The sequence below is a fragment of the Pygocentrus nattereri genome, chromosome 27 (genome assembly GCF_015220715.1).
Source record: "Pygocentrus nattereri isolate fPygNat1 chromosome 27, fPygNat1.pri, whole genome shotgun sequence".
In the NCBI taxonomy this organism is placed as follows: Eukaryota; Metazoa; Chordata; class Actinopteri; order Characiformes; family Serrasalmidae; genus Pygocentrus; species Pygocentrus nattereri.
In genome coordinates, this window is record NC_051237.1 from 5,628,940 (window position 1) to 5,653,585 (window position 24,646).

The 24,646-nt window shown below is 39.8% G+C and overlaps 1 protein-coding gene and 2 long non-coding RNA genes across 4 annotated transcripts in view; all 3 read left to right on the plus strand.

Moving 5' to 3' along the window:
• The first annotated feature begins 240 nt into the window (after positions 1-240).
• On the plus strand, positions 241-2,966 carry arl4ab (ADP-ribosylation factor-like 4ab). 2 transcript variants are annotated; one of them, XM_017693963.2, is made up of 2 exons: positions 241-443; positions 1,023-2,966. In XM_017693963.2, exon 2 carries the CDS (start codon positions 1,196-1,198, stop codon positions 1,799-1,801), a length of 606 nt encoding a protein of 201 aa, XP_017549452.1. In that variant the 5' UTR covers positions 241-443; positions 1,023-1,195; the 3' UTR covers positions 1,802-2,966. The 2 variants fall into 2 exon arrangements, with proteins under 2 accessions (XP_017549452.1, XP_017549443.1); XM_017693954.2 differs by having other exon boundaries at positions 1,073-2,966.
• A 7,124-nt stretch (positions 2,967-10,090) lies between these two features.
• LOC119262563 lies at positions 10,091-11,253 on the plus strand. Its single transcript, XR_005129752.1, has 3 exons — positions 10,091-10,690; positions 10,901-10,962; positions 11,158-11,253. It is a non-coding gene; the product is annotated as an uncharacterized LOC119262563 (long non-coding RNA).
• Positions 11,254-18,487: 7,234 nt separating this feature from the next.
• Positions 18,488-24,646, plus strand: part of LOC119262564 — a 31,662-nt gene continuing 25,503 nt past the window's right edge. Inside the window, exon 1 of the long non-coding RNA XR_005129753.1 lies at positions 18,488-18,549. This is a non-coding gene — a long non-coding RNA (uncharacterized LOC119262564). The remainder of the gene's footprint in view (positions 18,550-24,646) is intronic.

Here is a 24,646-nt window from a genome sequence, read left to right on the forward strand (position 1 = left end):
AAAAAACGTACTTAAAAATGTATATTATACTGGATCCGCAGGACAAAATATGTGAACAAACCGAAATGAAATAAAAAAGTAAAAAAAAAAAAAAATCGTTAGGGTCTCACCCCCCTCTCTCCATTGATAAGTGAAAGGAACAGGTGGTCGGTGGGCGTGTCAGTGGCAGATGATTGACGCGGCTCTCCACCAATCAGACGCCGATTAAAAACCGCGCCAGCTTGCGGAGAAATCGACCAATCACGGCTCTGCTTCGTCGTCGGTTGGACCAGCGGTGCTGTAATGAGCAGCAAGCGGCTCTGCTGTGTCAGTCAGCCGGGGAGAGAGAGAGGAGAACGCCGCGCTCGTCTCCAGGCTCTGAGGGAGAATACTGCGATTTGGAAACACTCAGCTTTATGTCAGATGAAATATCCTGTCTCAACGAGAGGGAATTATCGATTAAGGTTAGTGTCAGCCTCTGGTTTTATACACACCTGTCTCTAAACGTTACCGGTAAACGCCTGCTATCTATTCTGAGTTTTTCTAACCGTGGATTTAATACTGGTTCACTTAGAAAATTAAATTCACTTTATTATATTATGAGGGTGTTCCCCTCAGCAGCTGCTTTCGCAGACGGTCAGTAAACCAGCCCCCCGTTTTTGTTCAATGCACTCCACTGTTTTAGCAGCTTTAGGTTTTGTTAAAGAGTGACCAAACTAATGTGTTCTGTGCTATGCAACCACCTGCACAGCATTTATCCCGAGAAAAAGTGTCATGAATAGAAGTCAGTGAACGGAAACGAATGTGTTCGTCATTCATTTACCGATTTTATTGCAATTGAATAGGAATCAGCCGTTGGTAGTAGAAGGCATTAGCCTATGAAACCTTTACCAGCTCCCTGCTGATTTCTTCCTCATTCATCCTCACTGCCGTAGGGTGACATCCAGCTAGGTTACAGCTGTGTGCTTTTTAGAATGACAAAGAGAAAGCCATGCCCACTTAGAAGCAGTTTCTGAAAGCCATGAACTGTGTGTTTGTTACAGAGCCTCACTGCTGGCCTCATTGCATCAGCTCCCTTTTCATCTGGTTTCAGGTTGTAGTGGTGGCCTCTCGGGGGAATGAGAGAAGCCTTGTGAATATTTGGTGAAGCAGCAGTGGCGCCCAGTCTCCTGAGCCTTCCCCTCTGCTTTCATCCTCTCCAGCGTGGCAGAACGAGATGGGGAACGGATTATCAGAGCCCCATGCCGTCTTCCCGTGTTTGCCATCTTTCCAGGCCCTGCACATTGTTATTCTAGGGCTGGACTGTGCTGGCAAGACCACTGTATTGTACAGGCTGCGCTTCAATGAGTTCGTGAACACCGTCCCAACCAAGGGCTTCAACACAGAGAAGATCAAAGTGGCGCTGGGCGGTAAAGGCCGGACTGCAGCCTTCCACTTTTGGGACGTTGGGGGACAGGAGAAGCTGCGGCCGCTGTGGCGGTCCTACACGCGCTGCGCGGATGGCCTAGTGTTTGTGGTGGACTCTGTGGATGCCGAGCGCATGGAGGAGGCCAAAACGGAGCTGCATAAGATCACGCGGCTGCAGGAGAACCAGGGTGTGCCCGTACTGGTGGTGGCCAACAAACAGGACCTCCGCAGCGCTCTTCCACTTGGCGAGGTAGAGAGGTTGCTGGCATTGAATGAGCTTGGTGCCCACACACCCTGGCATCTCCAGCCTGCATGTGCCATCATCGGAGAGGGCCTGCAGGAGGGCTTGGAGCGCCTCCATGGCATGATTGTCAAGCGGCGGAAGATGATGAGGCAGCAGAAAAGAAAGAGATAACTGTCGCATGGGTGGTGTGCATGTCTGAATGAGGGAGAGAGAGAGAGCAAGCGAGAGAGAGAGAGAGAGAGAGGGAGTTAGCAGGGTCCTCTCACGCCTCTGGGCTGGGTCTACTGATGACACAGGCCGCTAGGCCTGCGTGACTGTGCACTGGTGGATTGATCAGTTTATGTCGGCTGAGTTTTATCAGTCTGATGGGGCTGGATGAATACAGTTCAAAGATACTGGGCAGTATGTTCATCAACAAGCGAACACTATCGATTTGTCACTCTGGTAATGGAGGGTAAAAGTCCTGGGACTGCGCAGGTGACGTCATGGGACATACGCGTATAGAAGACTTCATGCTAGTTCAATGGACTTTATTGAATTCTTATGAAGGTAAACACTGGACAGAAACCCATTGAAGATCGATCACTTTAGGCTAATTTGACGTCTTGACTTCCAGGGTTAAATATTTTCTATTATCCATTCAAAAACAGTGTGAACTAATGAAGTGAAAGGATGGATTACCAAAGCCCCCATTCCACTTCTGTAAGTGTTCTGAAATATCAGTTGTACGCGTTCAGGTGATCTGTTAGTCCTGTTTCTGAGATAAAAATGGGCCTTTTCCCCAAGTCTGAATAGTACCATTGTTGCACAACAGAGGTGTGGTTATAAGGAGAACCAGTATAAGCTTTATGAATCACTAGTTTGGGAACACACATGTTTTTAATTTTCAGAGAACAAGGTGGTTCGCCAGCCAAAACACCTTCAGTCCTGCACATGGCAGTGAAAATGCCAGTGAGGGCAGATAAGCAAGCACAGGGTGTCTAGGCTAATGACTCAGCTCAGCAGGACCTCTCCCAGGATCCTGAAGTTTCTCTGTCCTACAAAACAAGTGGGTGTCATTTGTAGTTCTATACACAATGTGTGCTTCCCTGTACAATATGCACTTTAGCAATCCTCTTTTGTAGTCAATGAACTTGCAACATTCAGATTTTTGTATGGAACTTACGAGCGACGAAAAGATGTGACGTATTGCTTCGAATGAAGCGTTTTATAAGTCCTATGTTGTTCCACATTCAAGTGTGTGTTTTTGTCACTCGCTATGTGTATGATGGAGGGGTGTTCATATTTATGTGTCAAAATTTATACACCTTGAATAAAACAGCTATATTCAACAAAATGGAATGTTTTGAGTTCTTTTGACCGTGCATTGTGTGCACCAACTTCCTACGTAGGGCCAAACCATATCGGCAGAACACACTGATAGGGCATTTATGATCCCATTTCCTAATCTGATAATGACTGGAGGCACTGGGCTGATGACTCATTGAACATTGGCCTTTTCCTCTGTGTTGTGGAGGTATGGCACAGTGCCTTGTTTTAAAACCGATGATATAGCAAGCTGAATTGTATCGGCTCCATCCCAGGCATGTGATGCAACACTACTTTTGCCCCTCTCTGCTTTTGTTTCTACACCTTCATTCCAAGTACATAAGCTCATGTATGTTTGTGAATATGTGGCTGTATAACCGCGACCACCCTTCATGTATTTAATTTTCAGTCAACAAGGCTATTCATTGCAGCATCAGGAGAAAAATAGGAAACATACTCTGTGTGAACAGAGTTATACAGAACACTCAGCAACTAAATACAAACTTAGTTCTGGTGCACTTTTTTCCCCTTTTATCAGTAACAGCTTAACAGCCACACATCCTTTCAGACCCATAGTGTTAAGTTGCCTTCTCACAGTGGAAGGATGAACAGAAATTCCTGTGGATTTCAGATCTGAAGTAAGAGTGGAGCTTGATTTTTCTCCTGTCTCTCACAGATGAAAGCTTTAAGTACTGTTTTTCTGAAGATGACAGTTTTGGTGGTCTTCCAGGTCTTGCAGGTTATTAGGAGTCCCAGTTTCTCTGTATCTTCTTATTTCCAGAATCAGATGTTTCAGAAACTCCCTTTTCCACCATTTATTTTAATCACTTTCACACTCCTTTTGTACGTGGATTATTTTATGGCTAATCTCTTTAGAAATATCTCCTGAAAAAAATGAATAATTTCTTTATTTGCTATTATGACTGGAAGTTAAATAAAAGAAGAGTGGTCTCTGACTTTTGCACTGTATGAGCAGATGTAACATATGTCATGTGCAAAGGACTGAATACAGGAAACAAATGACATTTTGTTCATATTTTAGTGCACACTTACTATTTATTCGCTTACAGTTTAACAGTAAATTCACAGTAAGTTCAGTGAATACACAGTAATTGTGTATACAAACGTACAGAAGTGTGCTCTCTGTAGAGACTGTGTTGACTTATTTTCTCTTAGAAAATCAACTAAACAATTTTACAAGGGTGCACAGACTTTTACTTATGGCTATATATGCACACATTTACATCTTGCAGCTAGTTTAATTGAAAACTGAGCTTTATGAATACTAAATAAGTGAATTAATGAGCTGAGTTAGAGATTCTGTTATAGCTTTCACCATACACACTCTGTTCCATGACATATGTTATTCATATGCATGAAGCACATATGTTCTGAATTAGGTCATTTTACATAACTCCTCAGAACCAATCATATTTTCATTCCTGCTGTGCTTTGTGACTCTTTAATATTGACAACAAAGCAAAACCTAAAACTGCTCTCAGGCACAAGGTGAAGAGGTACAGTGCAAATTAAATACTTGGAGAGGTCTTCATTTTCAGTCCTGCGAAAACATGTAGAACTGTAATAAACAGTGCAATCTGAAGCTTGTCAGGGTCTGATCCTGGGCGCTTTAGGCGGAAGCCCCCACAGGGCTGTGTGTTGTGTTTGGAAAGGGTCTGGCACAGCCGGTCCTAGGACAAGCACAGCTTCTCTTTGAACAATGATGTGCTAACAGAGGAGGCCTTTCCAGCAGTGGACCCATTAGAAAACGGCCTTTGCTGGACTTGTTTACCCTGTTCAGTGTGTTTATGGAAGAAGAAAAAAAATTCTACTGACAAAAGAAAGGGAAGACATGAGGTCATGTAGCACCTGTAGGCCAGCTAGCTCCCCAGGCTGCAGAGATAATGGAAGTAGAATTAGTGTGCTTCTAACTGTGGTATGGTTTAGGAAATATGCAAACAGATTTCCTCTACGGGAGATGCTGAAGCGTACACCACCGAAAACATAAGTCCTGTTTGGCAGCGCTACACGTAGACCTTACAAGAGCTTCAAAGAGAATCCCTAATGCAGCATCTTTGCATTTTGTAGGGCAACAACGTCAAGGCTCGGTAACGAAGTGTGGATGGCTTCGGGGCTTCGGAGAGAGCAATGTGATCTGACTGTTTGACTGTGAGCTTTGATTTATTTTGAAAACAGCACTGGAAAATTACACCTGACAACCTGCACTTCACATGTGATGTAGATTTGCTGAGGAATTTTAATGAATCGGAACCTGCCATGTCCTTGTGTTTTCATGAAAATAAAGGCCCCATGTATTGGTACTATGTCTTTGCAGGAAGCTGGCAGTGTGCCCGGTGCCCAGTGGTTTGTTCCATTAACGTCAGGTCTGAAGCAGAGCTGGGTAGTTCCCATGACTTGGAGGGAGGGAAAACAAGCCTGGTTTATCAGGTCTTCGCTAAGTCTGATAGGTTAGCTGTACCCGTACACCCACAACAACCCCCCTGGCCTTTCCTGTACCAGTGTGGGCCCTGACCTGGACCTGGCCTTTCCTTTTGATCTTGTGATGTAATTAAGCGAGGATTAAAGGTCTTTGTGTGGGACAGTGGAGTTTAGTCTGCAAAGAACACTTCCTATTCCTCCTTGTCCCACCCCAGAACATGCTGTCTCAGGCTGTGTCCTGCTTCACCACCTCCACGTTCACTCCACACCGCTCATAGAGTGGAGAGAGTTGCTTTTGCATAGCTCTTCGCTACTTCATCCGGTCATAAAAGGGCCTTTCAAACATGTAAAAAAGGCTGCTCACTGCCATAAAGTGCCCTCCACACTGTCATTAAGGCCTTTCTAGAGGAATGTAGGGCAGATATGCTGTGTTAACCTTTTCTCTCACTGTATGAGTGCAATTACTAGTGCCTACGATGCACAGCTATGCAATGAAGTTGGTGTTTAATTTGGCTAGTGAATTCAGAGGAGCCTCATTGGGGTTTATGTCCTCCACTTTATTGGCTACATGTTGTTTTGATAAGTAGGTTGTATAGGAAGATATACATGAAGTAGGAAGTATGGAGCCTGTCTGTCTGAAGAGGCATGAGACAAACAATCTCCATGCTTTGTGACCAGGATAGGAACATTTCCTGATTTGGAATAATAATAATAATAATAATAATAATACGGCTCATTCACCAATATCATCCTAAGTTTTTTCTTAAATTTGTTTTTAGAAAACGTCTGTCAGATTTATGATATGTCCTTTAACTGCAGAATAGTTTACCCCTTTGTGTTCTTGAGTGTGTGTAGATTCTGTTCTTACCTAAGAATAAATCCCAAATAAATGATAAACTTCACAATCAGAAAATTGTGTGAGTGGGTTTTAAGAAGAAAATTCTTTTTAAGAACAGTTGGTGAATGAGGCACAATCTTATTTATTTTGCACTATTCATACCTTAAAATGCAATGAAAAGCTTTACAGTAGATAGATCACAGCGTAGGAGAATGAGAAGATAAAATAAAAGTATCGAACAAGGAAGGAAACAAAGATTACTTTCTTTATCTATTTTACCATGGCCCTATGTCATATAGATTACCCAAGACCCCTTTCTACAAATCTTAAAGGGCCTATATCATCAAAAAAGAGTTCAAAATAATATGTAAACACTGTTAAACTTTTAAAATGTACCATTCATTTCTCAGGTAGATTCAGTTTCATTTGGATTATGTCACGCATCCCTATAGATCAGAGGTTTCCCTGCACTCTATCTCCCAGAATCCTCTGGGAGAATCCTCTTTCTACAGCTACTGAGTGTTTAGTTCCTGTGTTTTCTGGTTTTGACTATTCATCTGTATTTTTACTCACCTGTTTTTGCCTGACCCCTTTTGGATTGTTTTTGCCTGTTGTTATGTTTATGTTTCTTTACTTGCTGCCCTCTCTGGATTTGACCTGTGCCTGTTTTCTGACAACGATTTTATTTGATGATTCAAACAGTAAAGGCTTTTTGGTCTTTTTATCCATGAGCGTCTGAGTGGTTCTGTCACGTTACAGATTAACTGCTCCTGTGATGTCCTGAGAACTCTTTTGCATCTATTTACCTGTTCAGTCTGCAGTGATTTAGTTCCCCTCCATTCATATTGAAGTTATAAGTAGTGTTTCAGCTCTGAGACCTTTCTGAATGAGGCTGGGCAGCCAATCAGTACTCAGGTCATTTACATTATATCAGTCACAGTCAAAATCAGCCTGTTTAATTTTACAGGATAAAAAGAGGTTGGGAAATGGACATGTGAAATTGAATTATGACCATGTTTGTCACACAAGTGGTGAGTTATGAGTGGACCTCAAAGGAAAAAATAAAATACAAGAAAAATGTGGGATATGGCCCTTTTAAGTCTACTTCACGAAATGCAAAACACAGGCATAATGGTCTTTCCTAGAACCTCTGCTGACGAACCCCGTTTTTTTTCATGCTTTAAAGTGGGAGATTTTATTTCTTTACTCCAAAAAAACACACAAGCTTCTACTTACTGATTCATTTTACCTATAATATGCAAGAACGATATTTGTATGACTGACATTTGGATGAAATTCTCAAACCAGAAATTTGTGTTATAAAAGTCCAACACAAGCTCCTGAATCTCCTTCCAGTGTGGTGAAAAATCTCTGGCCAGTACTTACTATTAATAGTTGTATCCATTGTTGGCAGATAAATAAATAAATAAACAGTAAACAGAGCAGTATTCACCCATAAGCCCATTGAGTGCAGTTGTTTTACCTCAATTATATTTGTAAAGTGAAGCACAAGAAAAACGTGCTTTTGACCGCTTATCTGAGCAGAAGCTGATCATTTCAAGCATATTCAATGAGAACTCAGTCAAAACTCTTCTGAACATGTAAATTAATGAATACTATTGTCATCATATGTTTATCAGTATAATGTTTATTTTGCGTTTTTGGCCATAAACATCAAGTCAGACCTTCTTTCAGACCCTCTGCGTATGATGTTAATACGTAAAGGCGTAAAATGACTTTTAAATGATTATTTCAAGCTTTACAGAGTAACTCACAGCAGCACACACACCATATTATAACACGTTTTCGTCGCCTGACTCAGCAAAACTACTTCTTTCAGTTTCAGAGGATCAAACTTAAGTGTCACATGCTAACAATATTCCCCCTAAGAGTAATAGTAACAATGTTAATGATAGTGATGAATGTGGTAGTTCATCACAACATTTTAAAAAAGTAAATAAATAAAATAAAATTGTGAAAACAAACTACGCCACTCAATTAAAATTCACTCAGAAAGTAGTTAACGTGCTGGTGCCTCTATGGTTTCAGCGAAATCTATCTGGGTCTTTTCCAAAGAGACAGTCGTGCTTAACTTCAGATTAGCATATATTTGAAGAGGGCAGTCTATCTCAGATGTCTAGCTGCACTGGTGAGGTGTGAATGTGTGTATGTGTGTATGGTGTGAACAGGCGGGTGGGGTTGGTGGGCTTGAACGAAGAGGGAAAACAGTGAAAGATAAGTGAGGAACCCCTCCCAGCATTTCCTGAGAATAACCGTGCATCCCACCCTGCTCTCTCAGAACGAGCACCAGAGCATGACATCACAGGCCTTCTGCAGGCTTCTGTAGACCTAAAGCCTTCCACAGTTACATAAAATCATTTTGTTGACAGCTCTCATCTCTACTGCACTTATAATTAGATAAACTCACGTCTCAGCCTCAGAACTCATTAAAACTCAAATATCTTTGAGGAAAGAGAACGGGGGTACTGTTAGCTGTAAAATTACCGAATAGTCATTTGAACTATTGTTGTAGTATATAAGAATCAGATCGCTAATGAGAGAGTATAGTCATTACATAACTAGCCAATTACTTGAAGTGCTTCCAGAGGTTGTCAGTGAAGATAAGGAGGCAAATTCAAATTAGCTCTATTTGAGTCATACTCTATTTTCGAGGTAATTTCTGCAGACAGGTTTGGCGCATTGAAACTTACAGCCCTTTTTATTTCATTTTGTACTTCAGAGCAACTTATTATAGACAGAATATAAAGACCACTTAGTTATAATTGCACATTATAGCTAAGTGGCCATTAGATCATTGTTACCTATAGAGCAGTGTTGCAGGCTTTCAGTTCAAAGAATGGTGAATTGTTTTACTCACGGTGGTATTACATAAGACTCTGATTTAAGCACATTTAAACCTGTAATGTTTAGAGTTCATTTCAAACAACCACACACATCTGTGGATAAGAAAATGCCTGCTAGGTCTGGTGAATTTTACATGGGACACTGAGAACTGCTGTGGGTTCATTTGGGTTAACACTGCTTTGGGTTAGCACTACGCAGCTCAGGCTCATATGTAAGCCATGTGTCTGAGAATGCCAACTTCTTTTTGTGAGATGGTAAAAAGTACAATGGAAAGAACGATTTCTTAGCAAGTGAAATCATTTTATATCATTTTTGTTAAATATTTCTGATTTTGGGATTGTAATAACAATATTTTTTGATTCTTTAGCTTATTTCTAGACATTTTTACTTGTTTTTGTTTTCAGCTATTTATATATATATATATATATATATATATATTAGTGAAATTGTTTTATGTTATCGACCAACAGAATAAGACAATTTCAGTGGATAAAATTACTTTAAAAACTTAAAAGTTGAAAAATCATATTATATTCTTGCAACAATCTTCAGAAGAGAAATTTTAGATATATTTACTCTATTTACACAGTTACACTATTTAAATAATAAACAAAATTGTGTTGTCCTTGCCATATCACATGTACATACTTATCTACTTACAAAAGTAATTTATTTATTGATTTATTTTATTATTTACCATCCAAGAAATTTGTGAAATGTAAATTGCCGTTCTTGCCGTATTTCTCTTTTACAGAATGTGATTCTGTGAGCTGTTAGGATTTGTTGCTTAAAGCTGCCTCACAGAGAGCTCTACCTCACTGAATAACCATGCCCACTCACTCAGCTCTTATACTGTAGCCACGAGCTACTGGCTGGCACTGCATCTGAGGAGCTTGGGAGGTGTGGCCACGCTAACTGTCATGTAGCTCATTGCAGGAGTGTGCCCTCCTAAAATGGACATTAACTTTAAATCTCATTGTTTGTTAGTGTTATTAGTGTAAGTCGGTGTTTGAAGTTTATTGTATTTGGGGGTGAGTGAGTTTTGGGGGTTGGTCAAGGGTGGGTGGTCTGACCACTCTTTATTAAGACCCCCCCAAAAGTGGTAAAAACAACAGGTGTGCTGAAGGCAGAGTAATTGTATTAGTTCAAATGTATGGCGTTCTTGAGATTAAATTCACTGTGAGTCAATGTGAGCAGGAGGAGAGGAGATATACAGCACTTTTTTGGTACTAAAAAGGAGTAAGTTGTAACTTGTAAGAAATAGGTCATAGAGATGATAATGTAGTCTTCAGTTTCTGTGGTTGTCATGCAAGCCTAATACTGAGTAGGATATGGGTCGTGGTAAGTTTTACATCTATGTGCTACTGTATTAAGGAAGCAGAGGGTGGTCAGAATGACAGTCAGTAGGCAGGAGGAGGTCAGGAGGATAGTGAGCAGATAGAAACTACCAGTAAAAAGAGGCGAGTAAAAAGAGTGCATGTGTGGCTCTGCAAATTTTCTCTAGAATATTTTGTTGGTCACCCCTGACTTCAAACGTTGTGTGAAACATACCCCATGAGCTGATTTTTTGGATTTATCATCATCTACAGACTGCAGACAAGCTAGATAACGTAAGGATTGTAAGACTTCAGTTCACTATAACAGGCTAGGTTACCTTTACACCCTGGAAAAAGTGTTGACCCCTTGATTGTGATTGTATAAGGCAGGCTTTGAGTTTAAAGATTTACTGGAGGAGTCAACATCCAAACCGTAATGTCCAAAATAAAGAATATCTTACATGAATGTCTGCTATGAGCTTCAAATGTCTACTTTTAATCTAGACAGATGCTATGAAATGTGAAAGGAACCACCTTGATGCTGGATGCTAACATAACATTACCAGGTTAGTGGAAATCGCTATTCAGTGGTAAACAAAAGCTATTTGCACAGCTAATTCCAAGGCTTCTGCTTTAAACATCTCGGTAGTGAATGCTTGGCTAGCACTTGTGCATGATTTAGTGAATGTATCTGTATCTCAGCGAAAGCAAGCCTAAAAAGGTTAATGCATGTAGTCTCTCTCTCTTTCTGTGCTCCACAGCAGCCATTGTTGAGCTCTATAACACAGATGAAGGACCATACTCCTTACCCCATCCCTTCTTCAGAGACAGCCAATGAAAGCCATGTTGATTTGCATATAAACTCCACATCAAGAAAATGACTCTTGTTTACAGAGGAATAAAATTAAAGAGTAAAACACGTTGCGTAAAGATGAAATTAAGGTGTTATTTGTTTCATAGTCTTCAGATGTTTTTCAATGAGTACAGGGAGTCATTTTTAAAGGGCCCATTTCATTGAACACCAAATTTTCTTCACATTTTTAAAATGAAAGAGTTTGCTGTAGTTTGTAAGAGTTATGTTCGCTCACAAATTTTGGATTTGGGCCCTCAAATAAAAAACAAGGTTTCACTTACTTAGATCCATGTCAATTAGAATTACTCTTACTTTCTGTTTGGTTGTATTTTGCTCATGAATGAAGCTAAATGGTGAACTGGTGCATTCAAAGCCCCTTAAGGGTATTTTCTATTGAGTCACATTGGACAGGAAGTAACCACCTTGTCTGTTTCCTCAGCTCACTGATTAGAGGTGAGAGTTCACCAAGGCAGATTTTTGAAACTTTAAACAACCACTGTACCCAAGAAAGAGTGACTTGTGAATGGCACAGTGATTTACAGTATCCTTCATTTCCAAATTCAACACTTGCTGCATGTATTCTTTACCTTTACACTTCCTGAAAAGCTCTGTCTGGAGGCCTGAGAGATTTCAGCAGGGTGTTCGGGTTCAAACACAGATACTTTCTCATTGCGTTCACTCCTACAACATAAGAACCACGGCAGGGAGCGACGGGCTGATTTTGAATTTGGTATTCATGTGAGTGTGTGTGTCTGTGTGTGTGTGTGTGTGAGATAGAGAGAGACAGACAGAGAGAGAAAATGAAGAAAAATAAAAAGAGAAAGGGAGAGAATGCGTGTGAGCACATTCCTCAGTGTGTCTGACAGTTCAAAGCCGTGCCGCACTTTAAGGCAGTTCTCAGTGGAACCTTAGAAGTATTCGGTTTGATCGTCTTCTTTGACTGTCCTTCAAACAAGGTCAAATGAAACTGTGATTCTGAACAACTGCCAGGCTTAATTCCGAGTGAGCGTGTTAATAATAGACCCAAATGAACTTCAGGCTGGATTAGAGGAACTTGGATTCAAAGTCTGTTCTTTTGAACCACATGTTAGCATTTATGAATTATGCACTGGTTGGATGGGGCAGTTGCAGTCTCATTGTGTAACCTGCATTAAAGTGAAAAACCATGTCTGACTGGCTCTGGTGTAATTAATTGGCATAAGCGTTAACAGTGGATAGGTTTTAATGAGCCCTAATCCTTAGCTTGCGTGACTTTAATGTGGGATCAGCTTTGTTTGGTGAGCGCTCTGATAGCTCTGAACCCTGTGACATCGAAAGCAAAATGAGCGATATTAAAGCGTAATAACATTAGTGGAAAGTTTGTGTTTGTGTAAAGTCATATGCAAAAGTTTGGGAGCCCCTGGTACATATTTTGTTGATTGGCTATGTGAAAATTAAACTTAAATTAAATTAAAATTAACCTGTTCAGGAAAAAATAACACAGAAAAAAGCTATGGTATGCTTTACATATACATGATAAACTTAAAATAGACATGGCACATTTATGCTTCTTCCCTGTAGTAGATGGGTTAACTTATTTTCAGTTGTTTGGATATGATAAACCTTTGCTTACAACTGTATTTTATTTGCTTTTCTTAATGTCAGCACCCCTTCTGTTGGATCAAAATAGAACAATTGGTGTTCAGTAGGAACAAATAAATATTACAGATTAAACGACATCATTTTAAAGCTAATCTAGTCTCACAAAGTGTGCTAGTGGTTGTAGTGGATGGCTAGTTGGCCAGGGTCAGTGTAATCATGAGATACAGCTGAGAGAAAGCTGCCTGAATGTAGAACCCCTGAACTTTAGCAAGGGGTGGGGTTGTTGGGGGTTAGTAGTGGATACAGGAACTACTGTATTGTCTGGGAGGCTTTTTGTTAGCACAGAGGGTGGAGATGTCCTGAGCTTCCTGTCTTGGTCTTGTGACTGCTGAACAGTCCTGCAGAAGGGGGGTCATTGTGCCTGGATATGAAGATAGAAGAGAGGAGTTTCCTACTAAAATACTGCTGATCATAAATTCTTACATACAGAGATAAACTCTGACCTCAGTAAAAAACTTTTATCCTGCTGTAACAGTCAATTTCTGTATGACCATGTCCAGAGATGCAGTGTTAACCTAATCTCTGTTTAGAGCATATGGTCAATTGTCAATGACAATAATTTGAATTATTTTCATTTGTATTACTTAGTATGTTTAGCAGTTTTCCACTGTACAAGGTACAATACCAGAAAACTGGAACTGTCCTTTTTTCTTTGGTCACTGTTCCAGGGCCACAGGTTCCAATTTTATGTTTTTTTTTGGTACCTGATCAAGACTGGTTCCAATAGGACTTCGTGGCACTCTATCTTTCTGTCTTTCATAACACTTGCAGTAGAAGATAAGTATTTAGTGAATTCTCTAATATTAACACCTCAACCTAGCAGGAAACGCATACTGCCTCTGCAGAATGAATGTTTTGCTCACCTTTTCATACTCCTAAGAAAAAAACTATGGTTCATTTGATTCTACACATTATTCTGTGTAACTGTAAGCATTTGGGTGATTGTGCGAGTGCAGAAAATCACACTTTATTAATTCAGGGCTTTAAGCATATGCTATTTTCGAGTGGTGTCGGCAACTGGAAAATATCACTTTTCCCATTTGTAAATTGCATTTGAAGGGCCGACATAGTCATATGTACAACAGATAAACTTGGGATTCTAGCCTTGCGTCTCATTTGAGGGGGTGGGGAAAAGGGGGTGTGACTTTCGAAGGTTGCATTTCTCAGTGCATATGCCATAAGTGCCATCCCAATTCAAAAGAATGCAGAGGATCCTAAAAATGTGGCCTTCTTTCATCCAAATTGGGGGTGCACTGGTGTATCCTTTTCAGCCCTGAGTTCTTTGCAGGCTACTATGATAAATAAGCAAAGCCCGCTCTGAAATAAAATGTACTTTAAATGTATGTTGCCTTGATTTGTTCATGAAAATTAGTACCAGTTTACCACAGTTTACACAGCTATAAAAGGATGTTATGAATGAGCATCCTGATGTTATATGAACGACCAGCTATTCTGTATATCATTTTCAATCCCATTAATTTAAGCATGTAAAAAGTTAATATTTTTGTAAAGCTGACAAGCAAAGAGGGAGGCAAAGCTTTAGCTGAATCCAAAATGAGGTTCTTCATTACAATAAAGAAAGTGAAAGCAGACAAATGTTACTAGCCAAAGCAAAATTTTAACTTAATAAGTGACACAACTGACTGTGGAGTGACAGCAGACAGGAAACTTAGCAACGTTAACTAATCTGTGTGGTGACTCTTCAAGTTCTGTTGTAATTTTGTAGTCAGGAGCAAAGAAAACAGAAAAATGTCTAAGCCCTCATGTGCTGTTTAATTTCATTTTCTCTCTCTCTTTTTATTTACCTCGACAGTGCCCTTCCTCACACCTTGCTCACTGTTCAAATGCCTCAGGCTCAGCCTCAAAGCAGGTCGGGAATCAGCAGTTATGACACTGCTGCAGTTATGAATCCTCGATAGGCCGCTCATTCGGCGCTACAGAAGCAGAGGAGGCTTCACTGCAGACTGCTGCTACCAAGACCACTGCCAAGGACACCCTCGATCTTGCAATGTCTTTAATTTTGACACACCATAGATAATATATGAGTTTACAAGATGCCACGTATAACATGACTTTACACATTTTACACAAGTGAAAAATGCTAAACTTGCAGTGACTGTGAAAAAATATATAACTAATGTGCTTCTGTTACACATATTTAACACGGCAAAGAAAAAGCAGTGTGTTCTTTAGACCTCAATGCTTTCTTTTATCATGTAGTTGGCGAATCTATGATGAAGCACCTGAATGGAGTTGTATTAACTAGATAACCATTTGTGGCTGGTTACATCAGCTGTTCAAGCGTAGGTTAGTTGCAAGGTTCAGGTTTATGCATTACTACATCAAAATAGGTTGCATCACACAAACTGGTTTTAATATTGAACTTAATAGTTAATCATTATATGTAATAAATAAATATGCATAATATAATATTTACTCACTCACCCACTCCCCTTGCAGGTGTAAGTTTGGGGAAACCATCAGAAACCACAACATAGACCAAAAAACATGACTTTTTTTGGTAAACAAAGCTAAAAACTTGTAACGGTATACACTGTGAATTCACTTACAGCTCTGATCATCACTCTGGTTTAAACTCTGGACAAGAAGCTAAACACCCACAGTTCCAGCTCAGTGAGATTTAGCAGCTGCCCAAACATCTAAACTGAGGCTGCTATTGTGTCGGTCAGCCAGAAAACATCTTGTAAAAGCTGTGCATTTGGTTGTCTGAGGGTCGTCTAATATGTCTAAATTTTAAAGAATAAATAGGCAATGGATGTATGTGTATTATATGATTATATGTCTTTCAAACAAGCAGAAATTGAACTAGAGCTAGAACTGTTGATCTTGTTGGTGCCCATTCTGTTTTTTGATTGTCCAGTGGAAAAATGTCCTTAGAACGTAGCTGAAAACTCGACTCCAATCTAGCATATAATAGAAGCCATTGGGCAGTTAATTCTGTAATAACCATTTGTAATTTGTGACTAAATGACATGAATTTGAAATGAGAGAGTACATTTTAGATCTGATCTTACAAAAGAGCAACACAGTGACATCCACCAACAACACTATGCTGTTAATGAATTCCACATGTTTTTCCATATGGACTAGTGCTATTTCTTAAAGAATGAATTCCACAAATCTTCATTTTGAATACTTTTGAAGAGTTTATTTTCTGCCAACATGCAACATGGCACCTAAATGCTTATTGTGCATTTATTTAACAACTGACAAAATTGTCATTAGTTTTTCAGTTTTTTTTTAGAAACAGAGAAACATGTCAACATTATTGTCAGCAGAAAACAATAGTGTATTATAGATGCACCAGATAGAGATATGCTTGAATATTCCTTTAATACTGCAGAAATACTACCACTACTTTCCAGCAAATAGTAAAGCCAATGACTGATTACAGTGACAGAGATTTGCCACATTTTATTACCACCCAACAGTTGTTAGAGAGCCAATACTGTAATGGATTTGCTTGGCATAAGATAAAAAAAACTGTGGAAAAATGGTGACCTTGAAATGTAATCTTCATACTGTAACTAATGCTTTTGGCCCAACTTCACCAGCATCCATGCGTGTTTTCTCAGAAATTATCCCACCTGTCAATCGAATCTTACGTAATCTATATTTATGCTACCTCTCTCTCCATATGGGCCCTCACTCTACGCAGTCTCTGCCAGGCCCAGTCGGGAAATTGTGTCCTGTCATCTGCTCTATTAAACATTCAGACATTAAACAAATAACTCAGTCTCGTGTTGTACAAGGTGCTCTGCTTAAGAGCTTTTTAATGACTGTCCTGTCCTGCTTCAGGACGCCAGGCTTTCTCCGAAACGACACTGATCTGCCCTACCAACAATTGTGTCTGGAAATTATTTAACAACTCCTGGTTCTCATGGTTCCTGCTCACTCAGCTGGGAGAAACACAGGCCTTGCAGCGTTTCGCTGTCAGCGTCTGAGTTATACAACACTGTTGGCATAGAGCTCGGGCAGACCTGTGTGAAAACACAGCATGGGGATCAGGCTTGATCCTGTGGGAGACAGACGGAATGAGCACCACTGGAAACACACACAGGAATGCCAGCCACCACCATCTTGGCTCCGCACTCACACTCACTCCTCTGCATCAGGCTGGAGGGGGCGGGGCGATGACTGATGGACAGTTGTCAGTAATGTCAACGTGTGAAAAGCTGTGTTTGTGTGCAGGTAGGTGTCGTGTGGAGGATGTTTACTGGAGTGAACCAACAGGATTATCCTCTCAGTAGGAAAGAGCCACAGAGCGTCCACTCATTATCGCCTCTGATTGGCATGAGGAAACGAGGCACAGTAATCTCAGCCTGCAGACCTCCATTTACCAAGAAAATACACTATTAACTATGAGTCACACACCACAAATCAAACCAAATGAACAATTTGGGTCAGGAAATGATGTTAATATACTCATTAGTATAAAAATGGAAAAACGGAGGGCACAATGCTTTACACTGCAGAAAAAATGATGGCAAGAAAAAACACCTTAGATATAAACAATATGTATCTGACATTTCTCATGATCAGATCACTGTACTATGGAAGTAGAAAAGAACCAAAATTAAAATTCATTCTCTGATTCTAGGAGTATGTCAAAATATTAACTTTGTATCTAGAAATAATGACTTACTTTCTTGAAATATTAACTAGTATCTTAAAGTAAAAACGTAACTTCGTATCTTTAAATAATGACTTATTTTCTAGAATCATTGATTTAACATCTTGAAATAATATATTTTTTCAAAATATTGACTTTGTATCACTTTGTATCTTTAATGTCATGACATAGCAACTTGGTATCTCAAAATAGAGACTCATTTCCTTAACATATTCCATCCATCCATCCATCCATCATCTTCCGCTTCTCCGGGGTTGTTTTAATATATTGAATTTACTTATTCTCTTAAAATTTTGACTCATTTTCTCAAAATACTGACATAGTATCATATAATAATGATTTAATTTTTGAAATATTGATTTAGTATCTCAAAAATAAATGCAATGATATATAATGAGTGATTACATTTCAAGATTGAGTTGTTAAATTTCAAGAAATTATTTCAGGACAATGTCGATATTGTATGATACTATTATTATTTTAACATAAGAAGTCCATATTTTGAGGAATTTAATCTCCTCTACTTGGCAGTAATAGGCTCCCATGCCGTAAGAATGCTATAAGTTTTTCCAACTTTTTCCATATTTTACACATTTTTGCTTATTGTAAATTATTTATTATTTATCAAGTATTAAAGGATGAATAGTCTTATAGTATTTTATAGTATTTTATGCCAAGGGCAAATATGCAAAAAGCCAGTTATGGTGGAGGTGGCTTGTTCTGTTTCTGCTGAAGAAATAAACAGTAACACAATGTATTGACACAAAATTAGCCATAGACAAAGACAAACAATCAAACAAACAGACTGGCTGTGGATCCATCTGAGGAAGGAAGCTAAAAGTCAGCCAAACATCTTGGCGGCGATGCTGTATCTGTTTCTTGCAGGTTACATAAAGCCACTGTCATTTCCCGCTGTGTGTGTCTCTGTGTGTGTGCGCAGTAGTGCCCTGTCCCATGCACTAAACAAGGCTTGACTGGGATCCAGCAGGAGCCACCTGTGTTGATGTAAGTTACCAAACACTGATTTGTCCTTTCTTTGCACAGATGCAGCAGCTACACGCTCTGGAGGCCTGGGCACCATCACCATCCACAATAATATTTGGGGTAGAGCTGAGTAACGGCTGCGCTTCATTCCACGCTGCAATTGTTCTGGAACAGGGAGTGGATGGCTGTTAACTTCTGCTAATCTACTAACACCACAAGGGATTCTGAGTATAATTAAACTGGATCTGAGAAATGGATTACACTGCAGTTATGAACTGTTGTTTCTGTGTGTCTGTTTTTCATGCACTCATGCTTAATATATGGTTTGCATATTTTCTCATCTGCTGATATGTTATGCAAAAGCTTCTAGTCAAATTTACAAGTTATAAATTTTTTTCAGGAGTCAGGAAAAACAGCAAAAAGCATATATTTAACAGAAAATTATACAGAAGCACCAACAGCTAAATATAATTTCTAATTCAGTCTTTGGGTGTGTATATGCTTTGTATTTAGCAAAGAATATGCAGGGATATTTTCCCATGCCTCCAAAGTTCAGTCTTAAGCACTGGTTGTGTTTTCTGCTTCTCACAATCCAAGTAATCTGAAAGACATTCAGTGATGTTGAGGTCTGGGCTCTGGGGAGGTCATTTCATTGTTCTGGGAACATCCTTTCAGACCCCTGGCATCGAGTTGTCACAGTGGAAGGATATCTTGATCTTTTAATAATTTGTATCTCCTATTTTTATATTTATTTATTTTCCTTTGACTTTTCTTACACAGTTATATTATCATATATCTAATTTCCTAAAAATATCTCGTGAAGCATTTGTAACGTGTACTTAAGGTGTTACATGTAAGAACATATGAACATATTTTGTTTCTCTCTCTCTCTCTCTCTCTCTCTCTCTCTCTCTCTCTCTCTCCTGGGGCATGTTGGGGCATCAATCTCAAAATGTTGTGCACTGTTTCGCTATAGTTTCCAAGTTGAACGATATGTTTCATCAAAATAGTGTGAAATGGTGTACTGCAGGCTTTGAGGTGTGTTTCTTTTGTTTGATGGGTCAAAGGTGTTACCCATTCAGCACAAACATGTATATAAACCCTGCCATATTAAAAAGGCAATGCACACCCCAGATGCTACTAAAGGTCTATCCACAAATGTCGCCGCTGTAGATTGCTGTACACAACTGTTGAAGATGTCAGCAGACATATTTGTTGTAAGTATCTTACTATTCTGCCCTGCGATGGACAGGCGACCTGTCCAGGATGTATCCTGACATTTGCCCAATGACTGCTGTGATAGGCACCCCCCATGACCCTGAGGGAGAAGTGGCTTAGAATATGAATGAATATCTTACTATTAGTAGTTTTGTAAATAGAATAAAATTGATTAAAACATTTATTTGATTTCAACCTATTGTATGGATTAATGTATTTGTAGATTTCCACAAACACTCTTTGTCATGTGCTTGAAAGCACTGCAACTTTATAATGCAGTTTTTTTGTCCAGTGGACCACTATTTCCTTTTACAAAAATGTTTTATTATGTTTTGTCAGGGCTGAATGCAGCCCTGGTCTCTCCCTTGACAGGTGTGTCTACCACTTTTTTCTGACATCAAAGCCTTTGACCAATCAGATGGAAGGTGTAATTGAGAGATGGGCCTAAAGCTTAAGAGGGAGCCTTCAAGGTGGCTGAAGAGAAAGATCTGTGTTTTAATCTCTATAGTTGAGACTGTGCTTATATTTTGGGTATTTTATAAGTATCTCCTTCAATTTAGTTGACACAAGCTTTTAATCTCTTGTGTCATGGGACTACTTTGGTATTTTACCTGCACACTTTTAACAGTGTTCTACAAGGAATTGCAACTCTTCTGCTCAGTGCGCTTTTGTTTGTTAGCATATTCCCTAGCTTTGCTTACAGGAGACTTTGTCTCTTTGTTAGGGATGTGTTTCTGTGTTCTAGAACTTTGTCAGCACACTCTAACTTTAGCTGGCAAGAACTGCTTGATTATTTGTGCCACTTGGTGTTTCAAAGAGATAAGAGGGGTGTGCCTATAAATGTGTACCACGTAAGAGTCTGGTCTGTCTAGTTTCCATAGGTCCTGTACTTTTGGTTGTTGGCCGGGGAAATTTAGTGCAGTTAGCTTTTCTTTTATTTTGTAATTTAGCCAAGTACTTTTGGTTTAGTAGACAAGTGTGGTTTTGTTCTCTTTCTTTGTTGCTGTCAGTTTGATTCTTCCACAGTGGTACTAGATATTTTAGCACAGTGTTTTTATTGACTTTATTTTTAATGAAAGTTCAAAAGCTCTCAAATGTTCTTTGTGCTTTTGTCTATCCATCTCTGTTCAGTATTTTTATTGTTATGCCACAATAAAATATTGCACAATATTTAATTGCAATATTTAATTGAACATGGTATAAAGACAACTACTCATGTTGAAGCTGTTCTTGCTTTTTCAAAAATATGTGCCCAGTTTTTAATTTAATCCCAGCAACATTTTTCAAAAACATTGGGACAGGGGCAGTTGCATAATGCAGAAAAGAAGCATCTAGTGGAACATTTCAACTAATTAGGTTAATTAACAACAGGCCAGTAACATGACTGGGTATAAAAAGAGCATCCAAGAGAGGCTGAATTCTAAGGATGAGTAGTTCAGCACCCTGTGAAGGACTGTGCAGGCTGTGCAGAAAATCTGGAAGAATCTCTGTGTGCAAGAGAGAAAAAGCTGAAAACCAATGGGTTGTGATCTTTGAGCCCGCTGGCAGGCATTGCATTTCTGTTCATTTCTGACATGATTTTGTAGTGGAAATCATTGCATGGGCTCAAAAACACTTCCAAAAACCAGTGTCTGAGAACACAGTTTGTCACTGCATCCACAAATGCAAGTTAAATCTTTACCATGCAAAAAAGAAACCCTTTCTGAACAGCATACAGAAATGTGGTCCAATTATTCAAAATTTGAAATTCTTTGAAATTCATGAATGCTGCATGCTCCAGGCCAAAAAGGAGTGGGACCATTACCGTTATCAGAGTACATTTGAACACATGGCAGGGTTGACTTGCACATCTGTGACGGCACCATTAATGATAATCGATATATGCAGGTTTTGGAGCAACATATGCTGCCATGCAGATGATGTCTTTTTCAGGGAATGCCTTACTTATTTCAGCAAGACAATGTCAAACCACATTCTGCATATGTTACAACAGCAAGGCTCCATAGTAAAAGAAAACAGATGCTAAACTGCCCTGCCTGCAGTCCAGACCTGTCAGCACTGAGAACATTTGACCCATTATGAAATAAAAAATAGAACAAAGGAGACTGTGAGGTGCTGTAGCTGAAAACCTGTCAAGCAAGAATTGGAAAACATTTCAAAACTACAGCAGTTGATCTTCTTAGTTCTCAAATGCTTGCAGAGTGCTGCTTAAAGAAGGTGCATCATATTGCCTCTGTCCCAACTTTTTTGAAATGTGTTGCTGGCATCAAATTCAAAATAGGCATTTATTTTCCAAAATACAACACAGTTTCTCAGTTTTAACATGATATGTTGTCTTTGTACGATTTTCAATTAAACATAGGATTTCAAATTTTTGCAATGATTGCATTAAGTTTTTTTTTTTTTACAGTTTGTGCAACTTTTTTGGGAAGTTTGGTTGTACTAGTCTTAAAGAGAAAAATTAAATATAGTAAAAATGTGGCATTTGGGCCTTTTAAGTTGAGAGAGATAAGAGAAAATCTTATCAATTCTCATCAAAGCTGTTCCTTTGAAATTTTTATCTAAGTTCTGAACATTGGGAAACAATGAAAAAGCAGATCTTTCACCATTGATTATGACTGATTGTACAAATAGATGTGGCAGACAAAGTTTAATTTGAAAAGAGCTGGAGTTTTCCTTAAGCTGAGTCTCCCAGAGACCCTATTGCTTTGTAAAAAGCCAAACATGACAGAACAGCAGTTTAAGTGATCAGATCATGACTTCAGCAGATTTGTGTAAAGTGCTTATGTTTATAGAGGTCAGATTCCTAGTAAGTGTGATTCGGCTAAAGAAAAAAGCATAGAACAGGATAATAAAAAGGCCCATCCTTGCTGGTCATCGGTCATCTGTCACTATAACACCAGATGTGGCAGCTCCCAAGGCCCTGGGCAGCTGCTCTGGCCACAGGACAAGGGAAAACAACTCCTCTCCTGCTATTGTTCTCACACTACCACTGTCTCAGTTATCTTAAGAACACCCAGCCTTAAAAGGAACAAGAAAAGGAGAGAGGTAGAGAAAAGATACAGTGCAAATGGGAATCGAAGCTAGAGGGCTCAGAAACAGTTTCGTAACTTTAAAAGTGAAAGAGACAAAAGAGAACAGAAGAGTCAAAGTGTATAAAAAAGACAGGAAAGGAAAGGGAGGGAGACATAGTTTGGTAAAGTGCAGAGCAGGGAAGAGAGAGAGAGCGGAAGGGCATGAAAATGAAGTGAAAAAGGAATAGGCACAATGATGGAATATGAAAGAGCAGGAAAAAGCACTGAGAAGAGATTTAGTGTTAGTGATTATACAGGAGAGAGGCCAAAGGATAGAGGGATGAATGGAAGTGTACTAAAGGTGATTACATGTGGTTACAGAAGGGCAAAGCGTTTGCTTACTTAATTGAAACATTTAAAACGTTCTTCTTCTTCTTCTTTTGGCTGCCTCCATCTTGCCCTATCCACTGCCTCCTCTACTTTTACACCAACCATCTCCATGTCCACCTTCACTACATCCATAAACCTTCTCTGAGGTCTACCTCTTCTCCTTCTACCCGGCAGCTCCATCTCCAACATTCTTTGACCAATATATCCACTATTCCTCCTCAACACATGTCCAAACCATCTCAACCTGGCCTCTCTGGCTTTATCTCCAAACTGCTCCACCTTCACTGTCCCTCTGATCTTCTCATTTCTAATCTTGTCCATCCTTGTCACTCCCAACGAAAATCTCAGCATCTTCATCTCCGCCACCTCCAGCTCAGCCTCCTGTCTTTTAAACAGAGCCACGGTCTTCAAACCAAACATCATTGCAGGACGCACTTCTGTCTTGTAAAACCTTCCCTTTCAGTCTTGCTGCTATCCTTCTGTCACACATCAGCCCTGACACCTGTCTCCACCCACTCCATCCTGCCTGCACCCTCTTCTTCACCTCTTTTCTACACTGTCCATTGCTCTGGATGGTTGACCCAAGATATTTGAAGTCATCCACCTTTACGACCTCTACTCCTTGCATCTTCACCTTTCCACCTGCCTCCCTCTCATTCACACACATGTATTCCGTCTTATCTCTACTGACCTTCATTCCTCTCCTCTACAGTGCTACTCTCACCACAGATTACAATGTCATCTGCAAACATCATGATCCATGGAGCCTCCTGACTGACCTCATCTGTCAACCTTTCCATCACCATTGCAAACAAGAAGGGGCTCAAAGCTGATCCCTGATGTAAACCTACCTTCACCTTGAAACCATTTGTCACTCCAACTGCACACCTCACCACTGTTTCACTATCCTCATACATGTCCTGCACCACCCTAACATACTTTTCAGCTACACCTGACTTCCTCATACAGTACCACAGTTCCTCTCTTGGCACCCTATCATATGCCTTCTCTAGATCCACAAAGACACAATGTAGCTCCTTCTGACCTTCTCTGTACTTCTCTACCAACACTCTCAACTCAAAGATTGCATCTGTGTTACTCTTTCTGGGCATGAAACCAAACTGCTGCTCACTGATCTGAACCTCTTGCCTTTGCCTTGCTTCAACAACTCTTTCCCATACCTTCATGGTGTGGCTCATCAACTTTATACCTCTGTAGTTACTGCAGCTCTGCACATCACCCTTGTTCTTAAAAATGGGCATGAGTACACTACTTCTCCACTCATCAGGCATCCTCTCACTCTCCAGGATTTTGTTAAACAACCTGGTTAAAAAGTCCACTGCCTTCTCTCCTAAACATCTCCATACCTCCACAGGTATGTCATCTGGACCGACTGCCTTTCCATTCTTCATCCTTTTTAAAGCTGCCCTCACTTCCACCTTACTAATTCTCTGCACTTCCTATCTCTCCCCCCGTTGTCCTCCTCTCTCTCTCTC